Raw genomic sequence first — 26866 nt, forward strand, 5'->3', positions numbered from 1 at the left:
GAATTATAAAGCAGAATTATGTGTAATGCAGATTCCCCTCCCACCCAGACCTTGCTCTTGTACAGCATGACCTCCTCTTTTGGTACAATTTGGCTTCTTTACAGAATTAATTACTCTGAGGTTTGGGGCTGAGGAGATTTCTTTGTATTTTTCAATCTCTGGGTCCTTTGCGTCTCCTTGTCCTGACATTAGGGAGCAGGGCTGGCAGAAAAGATCTTATTAGTCTGGTTGCACACAAAGAAAAAAAATACCCCTTGTTTGAAAAATGTGAATTTAAGCGATCACACTAAATAGAGCCTGAGTGGATTATTTCATGATTAGAGCTATAATTAGATCCGTGTAGATCCCACTCTCTGTTTGCAGGTGATTGGCAGTGATAGTTGACTGTGAGGATTTCGCTCATGTCGTGCCCCAGATGATATCGTGGATGCTCGCTGTCTGCTACATTACAAAACCATCCGTACATATCCTTTGATGAACATATCGGCGCCGCAGACTCCAATTTGCCTCTCAGCTTGATCAAACTGCTCATTCAGAGAGTTAATGAGTAACAGAGTAAAGATTAAGAAATCATTGGTTGTTGCATTTCATCAAACAAAAAAAAAAAAAACGCACTTCTTTTTCTGCTGCAAGTGATTATGCTACACATTACAACATGTCTGTCCCCTTCAGAAGCGCGCCGAGAAGCGAGCGCTCCCTTTTGGAATCATAAACGTACCATTTGAGGCATGTTGTGTGTCAGCGCTGTAAACAATGCCGCCAGTGATCACTGAGTTGTTGTTCTCATTTTCATCACCAAATTTCCTGGCGTAACGCCTGGGCCACGCATCAAGAAGACCATAACGAGAAATTGTGTTGTGAGACCACATAGCAATTAAAACAGGATACGAGATGTTTTTTTTTTTTTTTTTTTTCTAATTACATCACAATGGATTTAATTATAGTTCCATGTTTTGTGAGCAACAGTGTCAGGCTTGATCGTCTGTCTTTTGTTTGTGACAGGATGCTCCCTCACTCCCTGGACTGTAATCAGTGTTCAAGAAGACATTATGGTATGGGAGCTGCGCACTGTCTCCATTTGGGAAACATACTGGAGTTTATGAAATGGAACAAATGAACTGACGCAGCCTTTTTGTTTATCTGCGTTTGATTATATATGTTTTAACGTTGAGCTGTCTCAAAAGAATCCAAGCAATTTACATTTAATGATCTTTTAAATTATAATTTAACGATCAGTTAACATTAATGATCCTTCGGTAATGGCCTTTCAGGGGCTGATGGCTCAGTGAATCTGCTCATACTTTTTTTTTTTTTTTTTTTTTTTGCAAAGTTTGGATGCTTCAGAAAAAAAAAACACCATAAAAAAATGCACAAAGGATTCAGTTTTATTTTTTCACTCCAACTCATGACAGTTCAAAAGCAATGCACTCTGCTGACAGCTTATAGGACACCCTGCAATCTTAAATCCCTCGCCCCCGCACTCCTTCCTCCTCCTCCTCTGCTTTCAGTCTTTGAGAAGAGAGCGCAGTTTGACAGCGCCAAGGTAAAAGCTAATCGTTGTGATCATTGACAGATGGAAATGGCTCGCGGTTACCCTTTAAATATCAGACCACCTCCTCTCTTTGCACGTGTCTGTGTTTGTGCGCGGACCTTGTAAAATTCAGTACAAGTCCCAGGCTGACGGGCCGCATCGTAAGATCCAAAACGACGCTATAAATAGTCTCCCCCTTTTGCTGGCATGTAAATTGTATTTCGTATGCTTGTTGTTCCCGTCGCCACCGCATCGCATGCATCTACACTACAAGAGCGTCCTCGCCAGGCCATTTGCACGAACACAGCTGATTTGGCGTTTCTTCAAAGCCAAGCTAACATCTGAAATTAAACAGAGTGATCCAAGTCCTGGACTGGAAGGGCCTGTGAAACATTTAAGTATTCTTTGGCTTTGGTTTTCCACACACACACATCTGAGCTGTAATCCTCCATAAAAATGCTTACCTGAAGTGGTGTGTGTGTGTGTGTGTCCACAGAGATATGGATGTGGCGCTGAGAGCCTGAGATCACAGCTATGCTTCCCCTACAAAAGAACAGAGGGAGTTCAGTGGGCATAAGAAAGAGCTGCTGGCAGAATACTTGAGACTCCACGCCAAAGTCATGTTGAGTGCATCTACAGCAGACTGGAGTTTTATTTACGAACACGTCAGTTACACTTTATTTTAACAAAGTAACATGAAGAAACGGTGTATAAACAGTCAGCAAATGGTTTCTAACACACGATAACATGGCGGTGAGCACCAGTGTTGGGGGAAGCTACTCCGAAATGTAATTAAGTAATGTTACTCATGACTCATTAGTACAACTTACAATCTTATTACTTTACTAATTGCTCCCTCGAAAGAGTAATTAGATTGCTAATCGCTTTAATTTTGTGTTACACTCTAAAACACGGATCTGCCCTCAAGAACATACATTTCCATTTCCTCTGGTTTATTAATGAAAAATGCATAATCTGATTGTATATATTCATTAAGTAACATATGAAATGGTGTTTATGGATTACTTTTTTTTTTTTTTTTTTTTTTGAACATCCTTGTTTTCAGAGATTTAGATTTATGCCTTTTTGTTAATATACCGGAGTTATGGACATTATTCTTTTTAATGTTGGAGGCACTTAGGACTGAGGGAACACTTGGCTGTTATCAGTTGCAAAAAAAAAAAAAAAAAAAATAGGGCCAAGGCAACACAGGGGGGCTGCTAACCTGGATGACTGAGTATGTTTATATTGCATTCCATTTTTTCAGCTACTAGCAAGGGTTTAGGGCTTTGTATTATCAGCTATACCTCATTTGGCCCCACTTGACTGTTTCCATTGGGCTTCAGACAAATGTTACTCAGTGTGAAAGAAGATGGCTCCACCCATTGATGTTAAACTCACCCAGAACGATTATTTCTGCCTCCAGTGCAGCTTTGTCTGCTCCGCTCTGTATGTGTTTGTCCTCACCGGGCGCAGTGTTTGTCTGTGTGCATGCTTTTCAGCGGCTCTATCCGTGTGTTGCTGTAGCTATGTGTGGGTATTTACGCGCATCTCAGTATGCGATTTGCTCAAAATAGGATTACCAGCTATTATATCACAGTTCAGGCCAATTAACAAGGAGGTGGCAGTGCTTGGATCTCCCGAGGCGGTGCTGTCAACACCGCTGACCTGTTGCATCCGTTCTGACAGCAGAGTGGAGACCACCAAGAGTCTGAGGAGACTTGTTAAGAGGCATGGAGGTGCTTCACTCAGGCCGCTGCATCATCAGCAATTGATTTTCCTCAGGTCCCAGACAGCACTGGGACCTGAGCACAAAGACTCAGACAAGCAGATAGACAGACACACACACACACACACACACACACACACAAAAACACACACGTATACACATTGCTGCTGGCTGAAGCATAGTCAGTTGCTGTGTTTACAAGGACAATATATATTGAACCCACTTGAAATCATTCTGATTGAAGATTCCAGCTTCACTGTAAACATGGACACTAAATAAAGTGATCAGATAAGATGTGCGTTTACATGACCCAGAGCATTTCATCAGAATATAACTTTTTTGACATGCACAAAAACGGTACTGCCTCCTGGGAAGCGTCTAATCTGCCGGAAATATAATACAGGCTAAGTCATGTTGGCCAATGGTTGCTCTCCCAGCAGGTCGTCCATAAGACGGTACAAATGAAAACTCGCTGGGCTGGAACCACTTCTGCTGTTTTGACTTTTAGCCTTGTAATAGGCAACCTTCAAACTTTTACTGTTTTTGATTTGGCTGATGGTTCGGTGGAATCTGGGTCATCTTTCCAAACATTTGTTTGAATCAGTCATGGTTTGGAGTCTTTCGACCATGGAGGCGTTACAATCCTTTAAAGATATAGGGCCCTATCTTACACCCAGCGCAAAGCAGCGACAAATGGGACACTAGTTTCAAGTGTCTGCTAGTTTCCAACCACACAGTTGTCTTTTTTTCCTTCCAGTACCCACGTTGTGTAAACAGCAAATGCACTTGTGGTCTTTAAACGAGGTGTGGTCAGACACATTATTGGCACATTGCTATCGCGGGGCAGTTGAAAGTGATTGCACGACTGACGAACAAAAAGCAGGTCTGGAGTCAGTGGTGCGGTTTTCTCTGTTATTTGAAGCTCATTATCAAGATAGCAGTGTGCGCCTTCATACGTGCGTGCCAATGCGTGCACACTCCGCTTGTTACACGCAGGGACGCCTGCTTCACCTCGGGGAGCTTTGATGGAGTCCTGCTGTTGCCGTAGATGATCTGCTTGTGCACTTTGGCTTGGTGCACGAGCAGATCGGTTTCCTCTACAGGAAGTCTTCCTCTTTACAAAACTGGCAAATGTGCCACTGCAATGGCAATCCACCAAGGTGCAAGCGCACCTGGCTTTTAAAGGGAATGGGAGATAGCACTCTAAATCATCTAGCATCACCTTTAGTTCCCATTTTATTCAAGTATGCACTTTTTAAAAAAAAATATTTACTATTTACTACTGATTTTATATGACTGTCTGCCTTGTGTGTTTCACTCTGTTGTTGTCATTGTGGTTGTTGTTGTTGTGCTGTTTTTTTACTGCTACTGCGGCAGAATCAATTGCCCCTCAGGGACAAATCTCCTTCCTAAAACTGCAAAAGTGAACACCTTAAATTCACATGCACCGTGCTCTTCAGACAGTGAGCTTAAATCATTAAAATGAACCCCTTAATCAACCCAATTGAAAATTCCCTCTGATCATGCCAGATCGAGTCGGTTTCTTCCAATTGAGACGGCTATTTGAGGCATTTTTATTCTGATTCTACTATTATTCTGATTATTAACGGAATATTAGAGTCGATGTAAAAGCAGCCGCTGTCACCTAGTTTCTTTATCGTCTTCTTCTTATCAGTATGTAATTGGTTTGATTGTTTGCTGCATTGTTATATAACCCCAAACAATAAAATTCACGCTTATGTGCTAAAATTCCTCATTTTGGAATCACAAAGGCTCTCCTGAGTGTGTGGAGTTGGCAGGCAGGCTTTTATTAAAGTTTTGCGGCCAATACCCAAGTAGCACAATGGTAGAGAGTGATGAATGCCCACGGCTAAAATCCAATAAGATGGATTTGGTGGGAACAGCAGCTCTCACTCACTCTTTCTCTCTCTCTCTATCTCATTCTGCCTCTCCATCGCTCCATCACAGACGCTCCTCTGCTCTTCCGCCACCGGGGGTCCAAATCAGTTGTTTGTTCGAGGCAGATCAATGCTCTGTGATCAACGGGGGAGGCACAGCGCTGGTCTTTAATGGAATGCCTCCTACCTGGGCTGCCTGTCTGGCCAAGTCTGTCAGCCCACATCTGAAGTGGATTCAAGGGAGCGTGAGCGTGATGAACAATGACCGACACATCAGCTGTCTCTCGGTCTCCATTGTGCGCGCCCATTCAGTGTCAGAAGTCTGCAGCCCCTGTAAGTGCTGCGGAGAGACGCCTTTGAAGGCTCGGAGAAAACCCAGAGCGAGCAGAACACGCTTGCATTTAATTGGATTCACACAAGATTTGTACTGGATGCCAGTGCCACTGCCTGGGAGTGAGAGCACGGTGACATACTGCATATCTGAATAGCCACCGTTTCCTGTTAGAAGTCGAGAAAATATAATCAATAAATCCCCGCTGACCTTATACCGTCAAGTGTTTGGAATGATTGGTACCTTTCATTACTTTCAGTCTCGGCTGTGTTGTTAAGACGCTTGTTCAGCTGTTATTTTCATCAAGCACTGCTGCCCAGAGATGTGACCAGCAGGAGATCAGGCGCCGTGCCCACTCTTGCCACATAATGTCCAATTCATTCTCTTTTTTTTTTTTTTTTTTTTCACATAAAGATCCGAGCTATACAGACAATTTATCTGCCACGTTTACTCTTTTTTTTTTTTTTTTTCTCCCCGCTCCCTCTCTGTGCACTTCACCACAATATCACTTAAGGCTTGAAAACAAATCACATAGCAACGGCGAGCACCGAAGCCAGACAAGTGGTCTGTGTTGTGTCTGTATGACCAAAGCTGTGACCTCAGCGCTGTCGGCTTTTGCAGTCCCGGCCGTGTCACTCACACAGCATAGACACACCGCAGACACAAAGAGCTCTTCGAATACTAGACACAACATTGTCATCAGGCTGCATGTGAGCGATCACTTTGACACAGTCCAGTTGTGTGTCAGTAGCTGGGTTTCCATCCAAATATATCGAACTTTTTGAGCGAATTTTGTCAAAATGCGCAAAAGAAAATACGAATTTATGCCTGTTTCCATTAGTTTTGTTTTGCGATTATTGGGAGAAGAGTGCGCCGTGAGATGACGCCATAAGATAGCGTCTGTGTGTCGACTGAACAACAACAAACACTCAGCTGACACTCAACAGCTGATCAGGGACAGATTCCTGCTGAACTTGTTGGCTCTTGGGAGAAGTCTGGTTACTATAACTAACTTTGTACCGAACCATCCTAAATAAGGAATAAGAGACTGATAATAATAATAATAATAATAATAATAATAATAACTAATAATACTGTAGCGTAGAAGTGTGACGTGGTATCCGGTCCAGTCATCGTTTATTCGCAAAACCTGTTTCCACAGCAAAAAGTCGCATTTTCTTTTATCGATACGCTGAGAAATCCACCCCCTCCAAGCGTAAAAACTTTTTTTCGAATTTTCGGCCGTTTTTCGAATTTCTGGCGTTTCCATCCAATTTTTTTTTTTTTTTTTTTTTTTTTTCGCAATTTCTGAAAATGCGAATAAAGATAGGTGGATGGAAACCCAGCTACTCTTGTGATAAAACCTGAGGGATAGTCACCCTGGCCGAGAATGGAGGCATTCCTAGTCAACTCTACTCTAAAGCGGGCCATTGGATTGGTTGAAATTCAAGCTGCATTGCCTGGGGAAGGCCGATGCGCTGATACGCTGCTTAAATAAAATGTTACAGTGCAGATGGTGTGCAGGTGTGAAACCTTTATTTGCAAATTTCTGCTATTCTCCCCGCACCTGTCCTTCAGATGTGCATAAGAGCCATTTGCTTCATTAAGATACATGGTTAAAAGGATGAAGTGGAATTTGTGCCGGCTGAATCGGGGCTTTTTTGCCGTTTAAAGCGACTACACCGCTCTGCCGTTCCTGCTTTTGCCATCACCCATTTTGAATTTCTTGCTATTGGAATACTAATTCAAACATTTGCTTCATTCTTTCTTGAATTTCAGGCTCCTGCGAGAGAAAGCTGGCATTTGCGTTGATCAGCTATGCACTCAGATCATGCCTTCTACCACATCCCCGCGTGTGCCGGGGTGTCAATTAAACCTGAGGTCTGCTGTGCTCTAGTGGGCTGACTCTGTCTAATGGGGCTCCATGCTTAGAGACCATCCATAATGGAATTAATAATGAGACGCACATGTGAAAGAGGCTCCTAAGTTATCATCACGATCATACCCGCAGTGAATTCCATATCAAGCTCTCTCACTTTCAGCCAGATTGTAAGGAATAGTGCATTAGACACAAAATCGGACAAAAACCTTAAGCCCAGCCATAAAACTCAGAGTTCATGGCGCATTAAATTTCAATGACTTCCGATTCTAGCCGGCTTCCCAGTGATTATAGCTGCTTGGGTGTGTTTCGGCAGGGGAGGAGGGCTGCGGCCTCGTATTGTTGCAGTCCAGATCCATCAGCAGAGAGTTGAAGGGAGCTGACAAGGAACACAAGGGCTTATTAGAGAACCTCTGTCTGCTAACTGTGACAGAAATAGGAACAGAGAGACAAGAGATGGCACTGATGCGCAGGAGTGATCCAGGCTTTTTCCAGCATCCTACATACACATTCAGATTTAATGATTTAATGATCCATGACATGATCCATGGTATTTATCACATAAAATCAATGTTCATTTCTCCCCCTGTTCATTGTTGACTGACAGAGCACGTTCATGATTCAACCTATAGTGAATTAATGAAAGGTTTTACATTGTGCTGCTCTAAACACCAGGCAGGTCTTTCCTGAGGACTCAGATCTCAACCAAGATAAAAGACAAAGTCTGAAACCAAGATAAAATGGCGCTCGAAGCCTGAAGTTGATTCAAAGTGCTTTTGAAAAGGGCAAGCACTCAAAATTAAGTTATGAACAGTCTTCTATATTAGTTTTCAGACTCGTCCAGCTCATATACACCATACCTGCCTTAGGCTGCATGCCTTCTTCAGTGGTGTCACTAAAAGCCACTGCAAATAATCCAAAAAAAGGATATTCCTAAATTTATTTCCGAGTGTTGGTCAATAGCTATTTCCTGGGAAAAATCCTTAGGCACACAGTAGGTGATGCATTTCTGTTTCCAGCAATCGTTTAGAATAAATACGAGACATTTTTTAGCATGAATAGTGAGAGCTGCCATGGCTGAGCAACACAAAAAGAGCGCCACCTACAGAAACTCCATCAACAGAATATCCAAGAAGAAGGGGAGAAAAAAAGTCACCAATTGCCAATGATGTCAACATATGTATTACATAAAAAAAAAAAAAAAAAAAAAAAAAATCCTGTTGAAATGAACTTCCTTTCCTTCCTTTCCTTCCTGGAACACAGTGTGTCTTTAATGATGGGCCTCATGCTGCACCAGTAGGCATCAGTAAATAAATATTTCAATCAGTAATACCGCTACAAATTTCACTATCCCCCCACCCATCACATCAAATAAAACCGTGTTTCACTCCCTGATTGATATCCTACTGTGTCTACCCCTGTGAATGATCCCGTTCTGTGTCATGTCCCGACGCAACATCCTGGTTCAGCAGGAAATACATAAATTCGAGGAAGCACAGTGTAATTGTCATTTCACGGGGTCTTTAAACTTCCAAGAGGAGAGTGAGGCACAGCCCTGCTATAGTGTGCAGTCCTATTTATAACTTTGCAGTTTCTCAGAGTCAGTCACTTTGATGTTGACACGAACCACCGCTGACAGTGTCCGGAGGGTTGGTGAAGTTAATGAATGTTATTAGCGGCGGACGGCTTGCGAACAAAAGTCGATGTAGCTCCAACGAGAAATTGGTACAAAGTGTGAATATGCTCATGCCCCTCATGCTAAGAGAGTGAGTGTGTGTGTGTGTGTGTTTGTAGGTGAGCGTGATGGCGTGCGTGCTCGTGATGTGTGTGTGCGTCCATGCGTCCCTGCCTAGGGTGAGCGGCCAGGGCAGGTGGTGGGATTGAATCGAGCCGGGTCCCCCCAGCCGCCGGGCTCAGTGGCAGCCTGAGCGCTCTTCTCATTGCCCCCTTGTCTGTTTCCAAGCCTGGCTGCAGCTGATGGGATCATAGCTGTGGATCACTGCTGCTAATAACATTTCTAGACCCTCCAGACCACACACACTGTAAAAAATGTCCATCTGGCAAGTTTTTTGATCGCCTATTCAGTGTAGAATCCAAATATTACAAAAGACAAAGTTAAATTCCTTACTGTTTTGTTAGATCGTGTGGTTGGTCCAAAGATGGCATTGAATTGCACTGCAAAAAGTCCAAATCTTACCAAGAATATTTGTCTTATTTCAAGTAAAAATGTCTTATTTCTAGTCAAAATATCTCATTACACTTAAAATAAGACATGATCACCTCAGAAATAACTTATTTTTAGACGATTTTCACTCGTGACACAAGTGAACAAGTGAAAATTTGCTTGTTTCATTGGCAAAATTTGTTTCTTGTTTCAAGCTAATTTTCACTTGTTTTAAGTGAAAATTAGCTTGAAACAAGTGAAAATCGTCTAAAAACAAGTTATTTCTGAGGCGGTCATGTCTTATTTTAAGTGTAATGAGATATTTTGACTAGAAATAAGACATTTTTACTTGAAATAAGTCAAATATTCTTGGTAAGATTTGGACTTTTTGCAGTGTGTTGATATATAGACATCCATTGATGATGTCATTGTCATTAATATCAGCTGTGGAGACCTGTGTGCTGCTTCAGGACGCCAAGAGCCAAAAGTAGTTTTCCAAGGGCTTTTAAGCAAATTTACTTGTTCACTTAACTAGTAAAAGTTTATTTTTTGTTAAGTTTATTTTCTGGCCAAGCAGAGGGCCTAGATTGGAACATGTGAACTGAGACAGTGTGTGACTGTATCAGAGCGTACAACGTGCCACCGCAGGAAAAAGCCCCGCTGAACGGCTCTGTAATTGAAAAACAAGGGGAAAGTCACCAGACATCTGTTAATCACACACAACAGCAGTGGAGGTACACGATGGAGATGCAGAGCAGAAAGGAAAGGCAATATTAGTATATGCTGATGAATGAAGGGGGAGCTCGGTACTTTACCGTGAAGAGTTTGTTTAAGTGGATAAGTTCATTTCCAAGAAAAGGAGGGACGTCATGTATTGGGTTAGGTAGGTCACATGTGTAGTTAACCATATGGGGCGGAAGAGAAAGGGAAGGATATAGCCACAGAGGAAATAACAGAAAAATAATGAGTAAAAGCAGAAGCATCATGTCGAGATCCAGTGCCCTATCAGGACGCACTGTCTAATTAAGAAGTAAGACCAAGTCGCTGTGAGTAACCTTAACCCCGCTAATTACGGTCTTTGTTTAAATGCCTTTGCTTAATATTTAATGTATTGATTTGCTTATTTACCCATCTCCTTTTTGGGTTTACACGGTACATTCTGTTCCTTGAGATGTTTGCATGAAGACTCTTTTCGTATCTATGCAAAAGTTGTTTATTGGATGGTTTGGCCTCACACTCAATGTGGTTGTGTTTGTTTGTGTCTTGCATGCACATCATTTGAATTGCATGACACTAAACTAAACAATAAACTAAACTAACCTAGTATCAGGAAGATAACACTTGACTCAAGTATATTCTGGGAACAGGTTGATTAGCCCTCGAAACAGTTGAGATACTCTCGACCGCCCCCCGGGAGATTTTTTTTTCACTTGTTTGGAGAAAAGCAAGATATTAACACTGATTATGAGATTAAATGACTTGTTAAGATGGAGAGTTTTTGCAGTGCAGGCACACACACACACAGGAAGGAGATGTTTCTTCCAGGCATGAATATGTGCACACATACCCATAACCCCCCCCCCCCACACCACACACACCACTTACACACACATATCCATGCAAATACACAAGCCCACCCCACACGTATCTTGTAACACTCCAACTTAATCCTCATAATTAGCAGCAAAGGAATTTAGTGTGTTTTGTGCGCCGTTCTGCATAACACTGCGTATAGCGTCTTTTTTTTTACCGCACATTGAAGTTTACATCGTCATCATGTATCTCTGCGGCTTTGTTCGTCATATCAAGTGATGTGTTTTGATCCGGGCTGTCTTTGAAGTCGGATGTAATAAATTTGCTCATCAATTACACTGTCTGGCTTGGGCTTCTGCGTGTGTGTTTTGTTTGGTGTCCGCTCCAGTTAATTAGAACAGAACGTGTCGTGTCGTCCTTGAGATAGCAGCTAATAGGTGCGAGCTGTCTGCATCATTGGTTCATAATGCCTGCTTTGCTCTCCGCGCAGAGAGGAGCGGCATGCAAAATGGTAGGATAATTCATTGTCGGCGGTGAATAATATACAGCGATGGCAGCGCTCCACGGCACAGGAGAGGACATGCTCTGGAGGTCATCTGTGCAGCAGGAGAGCAGATTCACGGATAGGTTCGTGGCCCATTCAAACGAGCCAATCCAACAGTTGATTTCCGTGCATTCCTCCACTATCACCTCCCTGCAGGGCGACTTTGAAGCGTGGACTAGTTTGGGATTCCTTGGATTGTTTAAGCCGCTCCACGTCCTTGGTGTTTGAAGTGAAGAGATAGTTTTAACGCCACTATCTCGTGTTATCAGCTGTTATCAGTCCCAGTCACCATTGCCCCACTACGTCTGCTCCCCATCACAGAGACATGTTAAAAGCCCCAGTTTACCCAAACAGGAAGCACTGAAAGAACTGGCGTCTGGAGCAAAATTAAGTACATTTTCATTTTATTATTATTTCACTCATGGTGGGATTTGCCAGCGGAGATGGTAGGGATTTCTCCCCTGGTCTCTGGTGGTTCATATTCATCCCCAAGTGAAAGCAAAACATTGCAGTGATGTATGCTGTTTCATCCATAGATCATATAAACATACATCCATGAAACATATAAAAAGCGTTTTTGCAAATAAACAAGCTCGTGGCGCAAACCGCAGCAAACATCAAACGTGAACTTTGACCAGCAGCGCTTGCACTCGCGTTCCTGTGGAAATAAAGATGCCACCGCCTCAGTGATCCATGCGCCGCTGGCCCTGATCCACGAACGGCTTTTCTGAATGTCACCAAGCGGCCGCGGCCTGTTTTACACGTGGAACCGGAGCGAGCCAAATGAAAGAAAAATGAAAAGGATTCAGAGTAGCGGATTGTCGTCTTTTGCAGGACGCTCGGTGAAAAAAAAAAAAATTGCAGAAATGCAGCTCAGAACGAGTTGAATGAGACTACGGGGCTTACTGACATTAGGCTGGAGGGACGGTGTAACTCCCAGGCTCACAAGCTAACTTTGTACCTGCTGAGGCTGTGCTTAGGGGGCTTTGGTAAATGGAGTGAGGACGGAGAACAAGACGCCTCCTGAAGAATACAAATAAGACACCTTTTTCTCAAATTTAAGTTACGATGACTGTTTTTGTTCCTGGTTTTATTGTCCCACTATTAATTCTTCACCCACAGCCATAACAGTCTACTAGTTCTGTATTAAGTCATCTCAAACCACAAAAAATCTTCTCAAATGGCAGTACTTGGGGACATAATATTATCAAATGGAGCTCTGTGTCTGTAGTGCGCCTGCATGCTGGAGAGAGTTTCCAAACTCCTGGCCGAGATGTCTGAATAGATCTCTGAAGTGCTGAAAAAGCCAAGCAAAATGTCAGCCTCGCTGCACATTCCTTGTCTCCCGGGTTGAATATTAACGTATTATTCTCACCTTTACGGCCTATTCACATCGAGGCGTTTTTTTGTTTCTGAGCACTGAGGACATAACGAAAGAACAGTGAATAGCAGTCCGCCCCTCCACGCCATATTCGCCCCTTCTGTGTGACCTTTAGCCCTCTAATTAACAACCTCTGCTCAGAGGATTGGACGCATTCTTTTGTGGCTGTGCTGAGCCTGTTGATCTGCTGGACAGACCTTTTGTTTGGGTGGTTACCCGTGTCTCGGCCTTTGTCCTCCCTAATAGCCCATCATCTGGGCACTGTCCCTCTGACCTCGCTCCTCTGACACCGGCTCTGCAAAGACACAATGAAGGCCGTGACTGTTTGATCCATCTTTTAATGCACTTAAGACTGCAAAGTGTGCAACAAGCCATTTCCGTGCTTAACTGTACGTGGGCATGATTTTGATTCTGTACAGGTGCAACGATGGGTTGTGTTAAATTCAGCATGGAAGAAAATGGAAGAACTTGTAAAGGTGCGACATGCATTAGTTTGTGTTTCTCAAAATCAAGGCCGCATTTCCTTTAACTGCTTGATGTTTTTACGAAGAGGATCTTGCTGTTTGTCACCGTCTCCCTCCCTGGTGTGTTTCCGCCATTGTTTGTTTTGAAGTAGCTGGAAGAAAGATAAGAGCCATTCACAGCTCTTGATCACAGTGAAACTATGCGGCTGCAATGGCAAAGTGGAATTAGCGATGCAGCTTCAGTCGTGTCTTTTCAGAGTGAACTTCCCTTTAATGACACATCAGCTTACCTTGACAGCTTGCTTCTGGCTGCCCTCCTTCTTCACGCGTTTGTTATGCTGCTGCTACAGTTTTGTTGCCATATTTAACCCAACTCCACCTGCTTACATCTGTTGTGTATATGTTTATGATGGGGTTATGCATATCCCCGTGAAACCTACTGTGTACATGTGCAGCAGTAATTCAATAAAGAAATCAAATGTACAAGCAGCAGATTGAGTCCACTGAGGTCAAAGTAGTTGTCAGCTGATAAATATATTTTCAGCATCCGAGTTGCACTGACTGAAATAAAAATGTGGAATACTTGCAGATTTAAAAAAAAAAAAGATTCCTATTTTGTGCTTTATGGCACATCTAATTATATTCTTGTTTTATTAATATTATTTGTATGTGTATTGAGAGCAACCATGTCAGGCAGTAGTATGCAAATATACACTCCTGGTCAAAATCTTAAGACCAGTTGAGAAATTGCAAGAATTTACATTTTGCACTGTTGGATCTTAGGAAGGTTCTAAGTAGAGCTTCAAAATGCAAAAAGAAGAAATGGGAGTGAGACAAAAAAAAAAGTTTGAGTAAGCAATTTATTGCAAACAACCATTAAACTGAAATAGGCTGTTCATCAGCTGATCAAAAGTTTAAGACCACAGCCTTTAAAAGCCCAAATCTTGGCTAAAAATGTGGATTCGGTGTTATTTTCTGTCAGGTATCTCACTTTTTGTCTCACTCCCATTTCTTCTTTTTGCATTTTGAAGCTCTACTTAGAACCTTCTTAAGATCCAACGGTGCAAAATGTAAATTCTTGCAATTTCTCAACTGGTCTTAAGATTTTGATCAGGAGTGTACTTGGCCGATAAAAATTAATTCTAAAAATGAATGAGATTCACAGTGCATGTATCAAAAGAAAGAAAAAACGAACTTTCCGGAGATGACGGTGATGAGGCTTTTGAAGCAGTTGGGATTAGTTGATGGCACTTTGTTGACGCAGCTCGCTTTGACAGGTTGTTCAATGCCAGTGATAACTACTGAGAAACTACCGAGTTTCAGCGAAGTGATGAGGTTCGCTGTGATTGGCTGAAACCGGCTCATATCATCCGTTACTGGCCGGTGCGCTTGACGTGTCGTCTCCGGACATAATCAGAGTTAATTAGAGGGATTTTAAATTCATGAGCAGCTTCTCCAAATTCGATTATCACAGCAGCGCCGCACACACACTCTTGACGGCCTTACCTGGGAAATTTAGTGTTTCGAAATTACTCCTGATAGGTTTGCCTGGTAGGTCCAATTCAGCCAATTTCCTACAACGTACCCGGGCTCAGCTTGTACAATAACACTCCTCTGGCCAGATGGAGCACTCTCTTACTCTCTGAGCTTCTCTGTCCTAGTTGGGTGAGTTCAAATCGATACAGGCCCGGGGGCTCCCAGTTCACACAATGAAAGAGTATCAGATAGACAGAGAGAAATGCAGTCGATAATATTGCATTTTCTGTGTGTGCGAATGAAGGTGTAAGACTGTGGTCAGCAGTGCCAAGTGAAATCATAATAGAGTTTCTGAGGGCCAGACGGAGTGTGTTATTACAGACAGGGGATGTAGAGAGGTATAAAATGCCTGGCTGTTACAGGTGTGTGTTTGAAGCGGGAGCCTGGCATCGGCAGTGCATTCGTGTGTGTATATGTGTGTGTGTGTGTGTGGTGAAGTATTCATTTGCCCCTGTCTGTATCTCTTCACATGTGGCTCACACATGTAAGCGAGTCTCTGCATATAGTGCATATCTGTGTGCATGTCTGTCTGTATCTGCATGTGTGTGTGTGTGTGTGTGTGAGCCAGAGAAAGAGCGAGACACTGGAGAATCCGTCCCTTTGCATGGCCTGTCAATCAAACCCGCTAATAACAATGCAGTCTGATTTGCCATTTACCAAGGCTTAATGACTGTCTCTCTGGCCTCTGCCTATTGTCCTTCAATCAAACTCTTCCCTCACATTCCTGCTGAAACCACAGCGCTCTTTTGATTTGAACCGTCTCTACATGTGTCACATTATGGAAACCAAAAGGCCAAAATTTGTTTGTTCACCTTTTCAGTGTGGCTTAATTGAAGTAGTGCAAACCCCTGGATGACCCTCCTAAAATGAGTTTGAAAACACAAGTTGCGACTAGGAGTACTTTGAGGTCAGTGCTGTATTTCTGTCTTTCTGGCAAAAACAACTAAGAGTTCTTCAGAGTTTGGGCTGCTTGGTGGAGCTTACAAGTCAGTCCACTAAGGCTTAGCAGCTGAGAAGTGCTGGCTGCCAGAGAGAAAGTGATCCAGACTGACAACTATGATCGTAAATTATAGAGCTGCTTTGTCCCGCACGGTCTCAGAGCCTGGCTGTGCACACATGCACACTTAGAAATGCACATATGCTTAAATAAGTTTATGCATGCAGAAAACCACAAACATGCACATGCACTTTATAAAAAAACCTCAATTTTAACGAGTCGTTTAGTCTCACACCCAGTCAAGAAATCTTCTTTAACTTGAAACAAATGTAAAAAATGGGATGGGGATGAGATAATCCCATTTGTTTCCAATGCTAATCAACTTGTTTCTAGAATTATCTGTAATTAAATGTCATTTTCTCAATGCTAGTGATTTGCCTGATTCCCCCTTGTTTCAACATATTTATACTTTACTATGTATTCCCCAAAAAATTCTTGAAATAAATGAAACTGCACTAGAAACAAGAAGTATGATCTCATCCCGCTGGCAGGGGGTTTTCACGTGTTTAACATATTTAGTCTTAAAAACAAGATTTTTGAGGCTAAAAACATGAGGTTAAATAACTTGTTGAGATGGATTTAGTAAGACTTAACAGTAAGGGTATTGGAATTATAATGAATACATGATGAGCTCATGCATTAAAAAGAATTAACTGTATCTAATGCATGCATACACATGAGAAAAATACATCAATTAATGCAAGAACTAAAGTATTTCAGTCATGATCTCAGGGTTATTAAGCATGGTTGTGTCTTCTTCATAGTAGACTGCAGGTGAATGGAAAGACCTAAAACCTGGTCAGTCCCGTTGCTCATGACTTCTGTTGAAATCCAAGTACCGTTTGTGGCCCATCAACTAAAGTGGTGCATTTGTCTTTAACACCGGTGCTTCTTGTATACTCCTGATTATTCATGAAGTGTTACATGCATGAATGAATGCTTTTTCTTGCATGAAATCATTCATAGATTCATGATAATTTATGTACCCTTATTATGAAGTCTTACTATGGATTTTTTTTGCAGTGCAGTGTTAAAGATATGTGCACATCCACTCTCTCCCCCCCACACACTCTGTCTCTATTTCTCTCTCTGGCATCACATCCAAGTTGACAGTCCCACAGCAATATGAGCGTATCAGATGCTACCTTCCCTCGGGCACTGAACTGTCTTGATTCCACCACGGCCTCTGATTTGATATCGGACACAATCCAGACAGCGGCTGTCAACCTCATCAACTCGTCAGCGCTGTCAGTCAACGTGGTCCCCCAACCCCCGCCCCTATGAAACTAAACAAACGGAAAAAAAAAAAAAAAAAAAAAAAAAACTTCCCGTTGCCTTTTTCTCTGTCCGAGGTCAATCCAAGAAGCATATTCCTACTGAGAGCTCTTTCAATGGTTGAGCTGAATCTTCTCAAACGTGAAAGAAGCGACTCAATAATAAGAGCTGCCTGCCGTGACCCTCCTGTGACCCTCTCTTTTCTCGGGGAAAAAAAAAAAAAAAAGATTTTCTATCTCACCCTGTAACCATCTTCGTCTCACATTCCTGCATTCCTCCAAGTTGTGTTGTCTACGTATTCAATCCTATTCCCTTGGGAGTCTTAAGAAGCCCTGCTGCCCCCCTCCGCTCCCAGTTTCAGTGGGCCATCCCAGAGCAGGCATTAAAGAGATTGGTGGGGTTCAGCTATTCAGCTGAATTAGACATGGTCAATGTAGCCACGGCTGGACCCATACCCCCTAAGGGCAAGAGTAGCAGCGTCTGAATAGGATGGGAATATGGTGGCAATATGCATCTGAAGGGGGGTTGTCAGCTTTTATCATGATGCTGGAAAGTTGCTTCGATTTGTGGCTGACAAACACACACTTACGGACGGAGACACACGCGATCGCACACATACTGTACATGCATGAATGGCGATTGTGCAGAAGTGCTTCCTATTTATGACTCATTCAAGTGAACACAACTGATGGTGAGATAAAATGACAAGTGTGAATTGAGCTGGAGTGCATTTTGTACTGTGAAAAACCTCCTTGATTTATAATCAGAGGCATTGATCTCGTGCTCAGTTCCTTCTAGAAAGAGGTGTTAAAGTCCTTCTGTTGAAGTGTGTGCGTGTGTGTGTGTGTGTGTGTGTATGCATATGCACGTGAAAATGTCTGTGAGGTTTTAGATGAGAAGGTATTGGTATTCCTGCAACATAAAGTTAATAATAAGCGTTGGGAGAATAGAAGGAGGTTCTGTAGGAACAACACATTTTTCATGCACTCGTGGCTCTGGAGGGGCTTAATTTGAAATCCTGCTAAAAGATGCTTAACAATCACATCTAATCACTTCTAACAAATCAAAGGAGAAGAGAAAAGATTCCCCCATTGAGACCTCTGCTACAGAAATTACCAATTAGTTTTTCAATCTTCTGTATGCAATGACTAACTTTTTTTTTTTTTTCCTAAAAGCAACAAACATTGATTTCTTTTTTTTTTTTTTCTCCCCCTGGTCACACACACTTTCTTCCTTAGCCTGCTGTGATATGCATAGAATAGCCATGCTCAATAAGCAATTTAATCAGTGTCTTAATGTACTCTACTGAGATTCAGTTGAGGGAGTTAGTATTGAGTTGTAATTAGGGGAGCCTCCTCTCCCACCCAGGATGGGTTGGAAAAAAGCAAGTGGCTAGAAAAGGTGTATTACACTTTGGAAATGCTCCGTCCACAAGCAAGAATGGCAAAGACAGGAGATGAAAAGAAGCAGGGGGAGTGGAGGGAAGGAGATGGGAGGAGAAGAGAGGGTAATCAAGTTGGAGGAAGAAAAACGAGGAGACGGTTAAAAGTGAAATAGCACAGTTGAAAAAGAGGGATGCACTCCCACCCTTTACGGCTGGTACGAGGAGGACTGACACACCTGCTGAGAGGCCCTGCTGTCCACAGGAATGCTATGGGCTCTGACATTAGGAGGGGCACAGTTTGAAAGGCAATGTTTATGGCCCCCTGCCCGGACCTCCTTTCCCCCAGCCTTCGCCTCAGCTGAAGGGTAGAGGTAACATTTGGAGAGAGGCTGTAAAGCTGAAATGGCATCTGAGACCTCCGCTCCAGTTAATTGAGAGAGGAGAAAGAGGATGGAGTCTTGACTTATTTTTTTATATAACCCTCACTTTCCCTCACTTTTTAAGGCCTGGGCTTGGTTCTACATCTACAAAGCTTCTGCTCCCCACTGCCCCATAAATCTTAATCTGATTTTCCATTCCGATGCAATGGCTCTCCTCACCAGATTGTGTTTTAGGTAGTGCTGCCCCTGAAGGTTGACAAATCAAATCATTAATCACAGACCCCCGCGCGGTCGACTGATTTATGACGAGCGTTCGTTTTGCTTTCTTTTACTTTTTTGTTTATTAAGACAGTCAATTTGAAACATTTTCATCAGTAAACAGATTAGTTTCCTACTTATGCCCAGACACACGTTCACAATCTGAACAAAAGCAACATGTGGTCACGGACAGAGCAAGAGATTTACACAGACACACTGTAGTTTTCCCATAATATTGCTATAGTAGCTCAATAGTGTCGCTGCTGTTGAAAATACACATGCTCAACGTCGCTGTAAGGAAAAATTCTGGGGGAAATACTGAAAGTACCACAAATTTAAGCCTATGTAGGCCCAAGTTGGTTAATAAATTAATTGGTTACAATTCCTGATGTAAATAATAATAATAATAATAATAATAATAATAAATGTTATAAGAGCTTAATTCAGCCAGAGATACCCTTAAACTGTCTATTTTTTTTCTGACAATGCCACTAATTCAAACAGGCCGGCAATTGAAATGTTTACCAATTTATGTCTTTGAAATGCTCAAATATGTTTATTCAGCATTGCATTTGATTATGAGTGCTTTGGTTATTTTTAATGTGGCCTATCAATATTGAAACGGGTGCCAGTGCCACCGAACTTCTGTGGAGTAGAACGGTCATTGAAGTGTTTAGTCATTTGACTTGTACCGAACAAAATGACGATCGTGGTTTAGTCGCTACAGTGACAACGCACATCAGTCGGGCCGTGAGGTGTCACTAGCCTGAAAGTTGAGAATACATGTTGTGCTGTAGCTGCTCGGTAAAAGTAGTCATCAACATTAATAGTTAACATTACCACCAACTGGAAAATGGAAGGTAGCTCGGTGTAGTGGTGACAGGTCTTTGCAATGGCAACGATGCACATAAAAGTCACCGCTCCAGTTCAAGTTCTGTAGCCGGTGTGTTTTCTCTATAAAAAAACATCATCATATTGAAAGCCAAGTCGGATTCAGCTCGGGGAATTTTGAGTCAGGTCCGGCTCTAGTTTTAGCTGCACCAAAATACCTGTGTTATTCCTTTCAACTGGCTGATATGTACTTGCTTGCAGCGTTCTGATCACAACACCTGACCACTTCCACACACCGTGTTACATCAGCGGGCAGTCTTCCATCCACCGGCCCCCAGGAGACCTTTGAGGTCTGTGCCGATACACGCTCAACTTGTTTCCCGCTGCTTGACTACCACGTTGCCGCTCTGTTGCCATAGATACAAGTTGGCATCGGCAGGAACTTAGCTGAAATGGGGGCTTGTGCTCGGCGAGGGCTCAGATTTACCGACTGCTACCTGGATAGATAGCTGTAATGACTTTTTCTGGAGAGGGATGCTCACCGTGTCGCTATCGAGGCTGAGATTTCCACATTATCTTAAAGCTAAAGTCGTCGTACTTTTCTTCATGAGCCACCGGGTGTGTGTGTGTGTGTGTGTGTGTGTGTATGTGTGTGTGGGGTGGTTGAATATACCTGCTTGTGTAGCGCTTTGGGTTGTTTACAACAAGCTGCAACATTGCTGAACCGTCCTGGTGAGATATCAAGGCAGTGCACCTGAACAGGAAATGCAACGCCTCCAGCTCTCAAACATTCAGGTCAAATTGGGTATGTCGATGGAGCCTACTGTAAAATACCAGAGTACAAGCTGCTAACATCATCCCCACAACAGGGCAGTGTATCAGCGCCCTCACTGGTATTGACAGGGGGACGTGCTCAGGCATCTATTAGGCCAATCCTCCCAAGTTCCCTGTAAGTCTTCAGCATATAGTCCACCTGTAATTGACTCATTGTCCCCTGGCAGGACGTCTGACAGGCTGACTGTCAGGAACACAGGGGTTCAGTGAATCTCCTCCAAAAGATCCACCGTGTGTGCGTCTGAGTGTGTCTGAGTGAGTGTGTGTGTGTGTGTGTGTGTATGGGAACAGCTCCCCCGGTGCTATAGATTGTCCTGGTTTCCTGTCGACAAACTGAGCCGCTAATCCAGCTCGCAGCATGAGGGGAGATCGGACGGGCTCTATCAGGGCACTGTGGAGTGGCCATGGTTGTTATGAACACACACACACACACACACACACACACACACAGACACACAAGTTGGCACACTGGTCTGTGCCAGTTCTGCCCACTTGCTGTGACCCAACAGGGAGTGTGGCCAGCTGTTCATCGCTGGATTTTGCCAGTTTTAGGGGCTAAGATGTGTGTGTGTGTGCTTGTGTGTGTCTGTTTTTGTGCTTGAGTGCATTCATTTTTTTGTTGTGATTTTTTTTTTTTTCAGGGTGTGTTTGTAGATGAACAAACTCACATCTGTCAGTCTGTGCTTCCTGTGGTTTATGCACATGGCTGAACCCCCTCCCTGCCACCTCTTCCACCTCCCTGCTCTCCCCCACACACACACTCACTCACACACACACACACACACATGCACATACACCCACGCCTCCACCACCACCACCCCGCTGCTGACAGCACAGATCCCTCTCTCTGTGTCCATGCCAAGTTAACAAGTCCAGCTTTACTGTCTGAACTACAGTGATGCCCTGGTCATCTGTCCTGATCTCCAGCCCTGCTCGCCCTCAGTCCAGCTTTTAGACTAATAAGAGGATTTGTAGAGTCGCTCTCTGACTTTCAGGATTCAGCAATTCACTGCGAGTCACGGGCCTGTCAGCTCTCATCTCGACTGGCTGATGGAAATATAGTAATAAGTGCAGCTTGCGTTGTTCTCTGCACAGCCTAAAGCCAACACTTGTTACTGCATTTGTATTCTCAAAGCTTTTCCTTCTATCAAAGTTATATATGATAGCTAAATTTTAAAACTCACGTTCACAGTTTTGCTTCTGAAATGGGGATAACAGGGAATGCTGTTGCTGCTGAAAGTTTTTTCCACCCAGTAACAAAACCAAGGGGAATCTGCTGTGGCTCCCCAACACCTAAACTCCACCCCCCACTTACTACCTGCAAAATCCCTGCATGTAAAATGTTAGAAAAGCGGTATCAGCATTAAACTACACCGAAATATAAAACGTAAATGTATTCATTGTGAGGAGTGGTTCCTTTCAGAGTGATGCATTAACCTGTAAGAAGTGTTTTAATGTTGTAGGTCTAATAGCTCCATATACCGTTGGCTAGGTTACACTCTGACAATGCATCAGATTTTCTTTTATGCATGTGAAAGCTCATTCTGCAAAGTAAGGCTTCAGATGTAGTGCGCTAAAAAGTACAATATTTCTCTGAGAAATTAAGTGCAGTTAAATTGGGGCGAAATTAAACAGCGCCAGTGCCTCAAAACTGTGCGTAAAGTACTAAATACCGAGGGAATTGACTTGCTTTCCATCTTTTTATGTATGCATATGCATATTTGAGAATTGATTTATCTTGGAGCATTTTGCTGAGTGACCATGCATGCCCTCCGATATCAGCAGCATTCTGACTAAACATATGGCCTTGTCTCCCGGTAACGACTGCTCTTGTGAGGAGTGTTTTGAAGTGTAATCCCCACGAAGGTTTGTTCATTAATTACATGCATTTCTCAAAGCAGCCCTTTCAGCAAGAGGGAGCCCACTCGAAGTCGCTGTGACAGCCTCCGTTTGAAAGGTGCTGAGATGTCTGTTGACTCGGTTTCATAATAACTCTCATAATATAACTGTTTATAAGTCGGGGGATGTTGTGCAAATAGCATTGAATACTAAACAAGAGCGATAGAAACACAGCAGAAATATTGTAATAATACTGTATGCTTAGAATGATTACAAGTCTACCATATTAAAGCGTGAAGATAGCTTACATCTTGAAGTTATCTCATATCATGCAATAGACAGACACATGTTCGTGAGGTTAATGTTAATATATGCTTTCCCCCGATTTTCCTGTTACGCGAGATACTTGGCCTCGAGCAAAAATTAATAACTAGCCTCGGATTTAGGAGTGACAATTCTTATTATATCCTCTTTGAACAAGACAGCGGTCAATTTGAATGGCACATTATCCAGGTGTTATCGCAATATCTCTGTCTGGGTCAAGGCGCCGCTATATGACCGAGCGGAGGATGACGACGAGACGGAGAAAGAGGAGCAAGAGTGACTGGCAGCCAAGAAATGCACAATACATGAGTGGCTTCAGAGCACGTCAGCGAGTTATTGAAGATTTCCTCAGGAAATAAATTTGTCCCCTCTTCAGAAGCCCAACACTCCAGTTGCATCAATCACAGCTCCCACCTGAGGGCTTGATTTTTCTTTCTCCGTCTTCTGGGACATAAAATATATCAAATGAAGAAAAAAAAATAGACAATATTAAATCGAAATATATATAAAAACATCTTAATACGTCTTAAAATCATAGGTTAATTTTTACAGTATTCCAAGGTTTAGGTGCTTTTATGAATGATGCTACATCTTATCATGATTGTCGTCGTCTTAGCCTTAATGTTGCATTGAAATCGGCACAAGAGGCCACCGTCTTCACTGTTTCCTGCTGTCTCGGCTTCAGAGCAGCTGTCATGGAGCAGCGGGTTCCTCAAGAGCACCTTGAAAGGTAGCTGTGGAGGGAGGGGAGGGCGTCACACATGTAAGGGAGAATGTGTCGCCGTAATGATTGTTATAGTGACAGTGCAGAGCTGTGCTTAATCCTGCTTACACGGCTATATTAAAAAAAAGCAATAATTTGACACAACACATTAATTTTGAAATGAATGTATAAGCCCTCAAGACTCAGCTAAAACAAACCATCCACAGATTATATTTGCCTTAATCATATGTAATATTAGATCTGGATGGTTAGATGCATTAACTCTTCCACCGGCCTGCTACTCATTACAGTCCATCTAATGTTTCATGTTCGCCTTAATAAATTAAAAGTGATATTCATGCTATAACGGCTACGGCAGGTGCCGTTAGCGAGCGTCATTAGTGGTAAATGGACTGAACTTTTTGTGTCAAATAAAATGTCAAACCTCCTTGAAGTGACCGTTTGTGGCGTTCATCATTCAGAAATATCACACCACAGAGGGAGCGATTGACCAGTCAGGACTGATTGTTCCACGGAGCCGTACTTTGACCACATTTTCTCAAACGATCCGAGGATTATTGGCACTTGCATGTGCTGGTTGGGAAGGCATTTCTGACTTGTAAAGATGTAATTATGAAGTCTTTGTGGTTGGAAACTAGTGAGCTACGCTGATGTATTTTGGTCACTGGTGTCTTTGTAGCGTTTCCCGCCACTGTAAAAATACACATAACGCAACCAGCGGTCATAGTTCCAAGCAAATTTGTAATAGTCTAATTGGAGGCTATTAAAAGAAATTTGTATTTCATAAAATAAGGAGTTGCATAGCACCAGCCACTGTGTTTTCCTTTGACGTGATGAAATGGTAAAAACCACCTCAAGTCAGCAACTCACACTCAACTCGCGCTACATCTGATAGTTCGCGAGGGCAGGGTTGCAATTTTCACAAGCCCTCTTCTCAACCCATTAGACTGCTGTCGCCTCCCTGCTCATGCAGGCTCTCGATTACTCTCCTGGTCTGCCAATAACAACCCAACAGTGAGCGCTGTTAGAGTTGAGCTCCGTCCAGCTCGGCTGAGTCGAGCCCATTGCAGAGTGCATTGAAAGCTTCCGCCCATTTTATCAACAGTATGTTTGTTGGCAGTAGCTGGGGCCCTGTTGACTCCACTGTATTGTAATGACAAACATCGGCACTCTGTACATTTGCCTAATTAGTTACCAGCTGTAGTGAGAGGGATAATTGATTGCGGGGCAGTATGGTTGATTTGCAACTCAACCAAGCTAATAATTTGTTATTGATCGAAGCATTAGGGAGAAAACACTACACGGAGACCTAACCCCGCCAAAGCGCCGCAGAAAGTTGATGCTCTCGGTTTTTAATCTACTTTAATGATATTACACCTCACTAAGCTAACATTGTAAAGAGCGCAAGGCGGGAGATGATGAACTGCTGGTTTCAGCTCGGCAGCAAGGACTCATACGTTATGACGGGAGGAGACTGCATTTCCTCAGGAGGCGCATGTGTCTCTGTGTATTTTGTGCAGCGGTATTAGTCTGCCTGCCCTCCGCACATACGCACTTAGCCTTTAGGGGGTCACTTATTTTTGTATTAATGTACATCACACATTATGGCATGTGTAATAAAAAGGCCTTTTAATGCACGGGGATCTAAGAAAATAGCTGCGCCGACAATTTTCCGGCACATCTCCACGAGCCGTAGATTTCAAGTGAATGCCGTTCTGCTTCATTGCCTTGTGGAAACTTGTGCCCCATTGAACAATCCACCATTGTATTCAATTTTCCAATTTTAATCAGCCATTAAATTAACTCCCAGGGTTTAATTGGACATTTTAAATAATTATCCTGGGGTTAGAGGTTAGATGCTTCTTGGAGATGGCTCGCTGCTGGAGCGTACGGCTTTTCGGTGCAGTTTTTCCACTCGGTGCTCATCTCGCCCTCCTCAGATCTCTCTCCTTTACTCCTTTTCTCACTTTCTTGCTCGCTGTCCTCTATTTTTCTTTCTCTATTTTTCTTTAACTTCACCAACCCCCCCTCCTGTACTCGTTCTTGACCTCTGTGGGCAGGTAACTTCTCATTTTCTATTTCACCTCACAGTTATGGTGTCATGTATTCCAGCATAATATCCCTTTGTATTCCTTTTTCATTCTCTTGCTGTCAGCCTAACCTTCTCTGCTGGATTCTGCGGCTGAGACCCCCAGGAATTTATTTCACCAGCCCTCCAAAGTATAAATTATTTTGACGAAGTGACTCAGAGAGGGCTTCTTTCTTTGAAGCCAAGTCAAGTTAAAAAAAAAAAAAAAAGGTCTGAGGTCCTGATCTTGCTGTATCTGTCTCTCTCTCCCCTTCAGCAGCTGTATCCCAGAGGCCCACCTTGGCAGTTAGAGGAGAGGTCATCACCATGACAGCATCCTCGCAGGACTCCGCCCCCTTGTCTGTGGCCGGCCTCCTCCTGCTCCTCCTCCTCCCCCTACCGTCTTTACCCAGAACCCTTTGCTGTCTACGACCACCGCCCCGTCGTCAGTAGACCCGCTGTTCCGACCGGAGTGCACCAAGAAGGAACACCCAAAGGTCTCCATCCAAGGTCAGACATCATCGCCGACCAGCTGGGTTTTATAAACATCACATGAAATAATGAGCGTTTAAAGGAAAGATCCACCCTAAAATGCGTTAGGATTTGAAAAGCAGCAGTTAGTTGTGTATCGTGCATTTGTGGACCGTTTGCTGGTGTATTTTGTCGTACTCCTGCAGACAGCCGGACAAACTAGACAACATGATGTGATGCTGAGGTTTTGCTGTCAGAATCAAAGAATAAAGCGTCTTTTTCTCGACTCACCGTTTTGCACCAGCGTTCAACCATCAGACAAGGAAAATCCATCATAGTGGAGACAAACATACCAATTTCTGCACTGACAGTAGCCTCAACAGACCACAATGCAGTACAACACAAAACATGTTGTGCTGAAAGGGGTGCAACTCTTGCTTTAGCCTCGCTCTGCTATTTCTTCTGCTCTCGCCGCCCACACGTAAAACCCA

General features: G+C 43.1%; 1 protein-coding gene across 1 annotated transcript in view; it reads left to right on the forward strand.

Annotated features, from left to right (window-relative positions):
- sema5ba (sema domain, seven thrombospondin repeats (type 1 and type 1-like), transmembrane domain (TM) and short cytoplasmic domain, (semaphorin) 5Ba) overlaps positions 1–26866 on the forward strand; it is a 161296-nt gene that overhangs the window by 38587 nt on the left and 95843 nt on the right. Inside the window, 3 exon segments of the mRNA XM_030080367.1 lie at positions 10068–10072; positions 26182–26289; positions 26292–26414. Coding sequence (XP_029936227.1) covers positions 10068–10072; positions 26182–26289; positions 26292–26414 — 236 coding nt within the window.

The sequence above is a fragment of the Myripristis murdjan genome, chromosome 21 (assembly GCF_902150065.1).
Source record: "Myripristis murdjan chromosome 21, fMyrMur1.1, whole genome shotgun sequence".
NCBI lineage: Eukaryota > Metazoa > Chordata > Actinopteri > Holocentriformes > Holocentridae > Myripristis > Myripristis murdjan.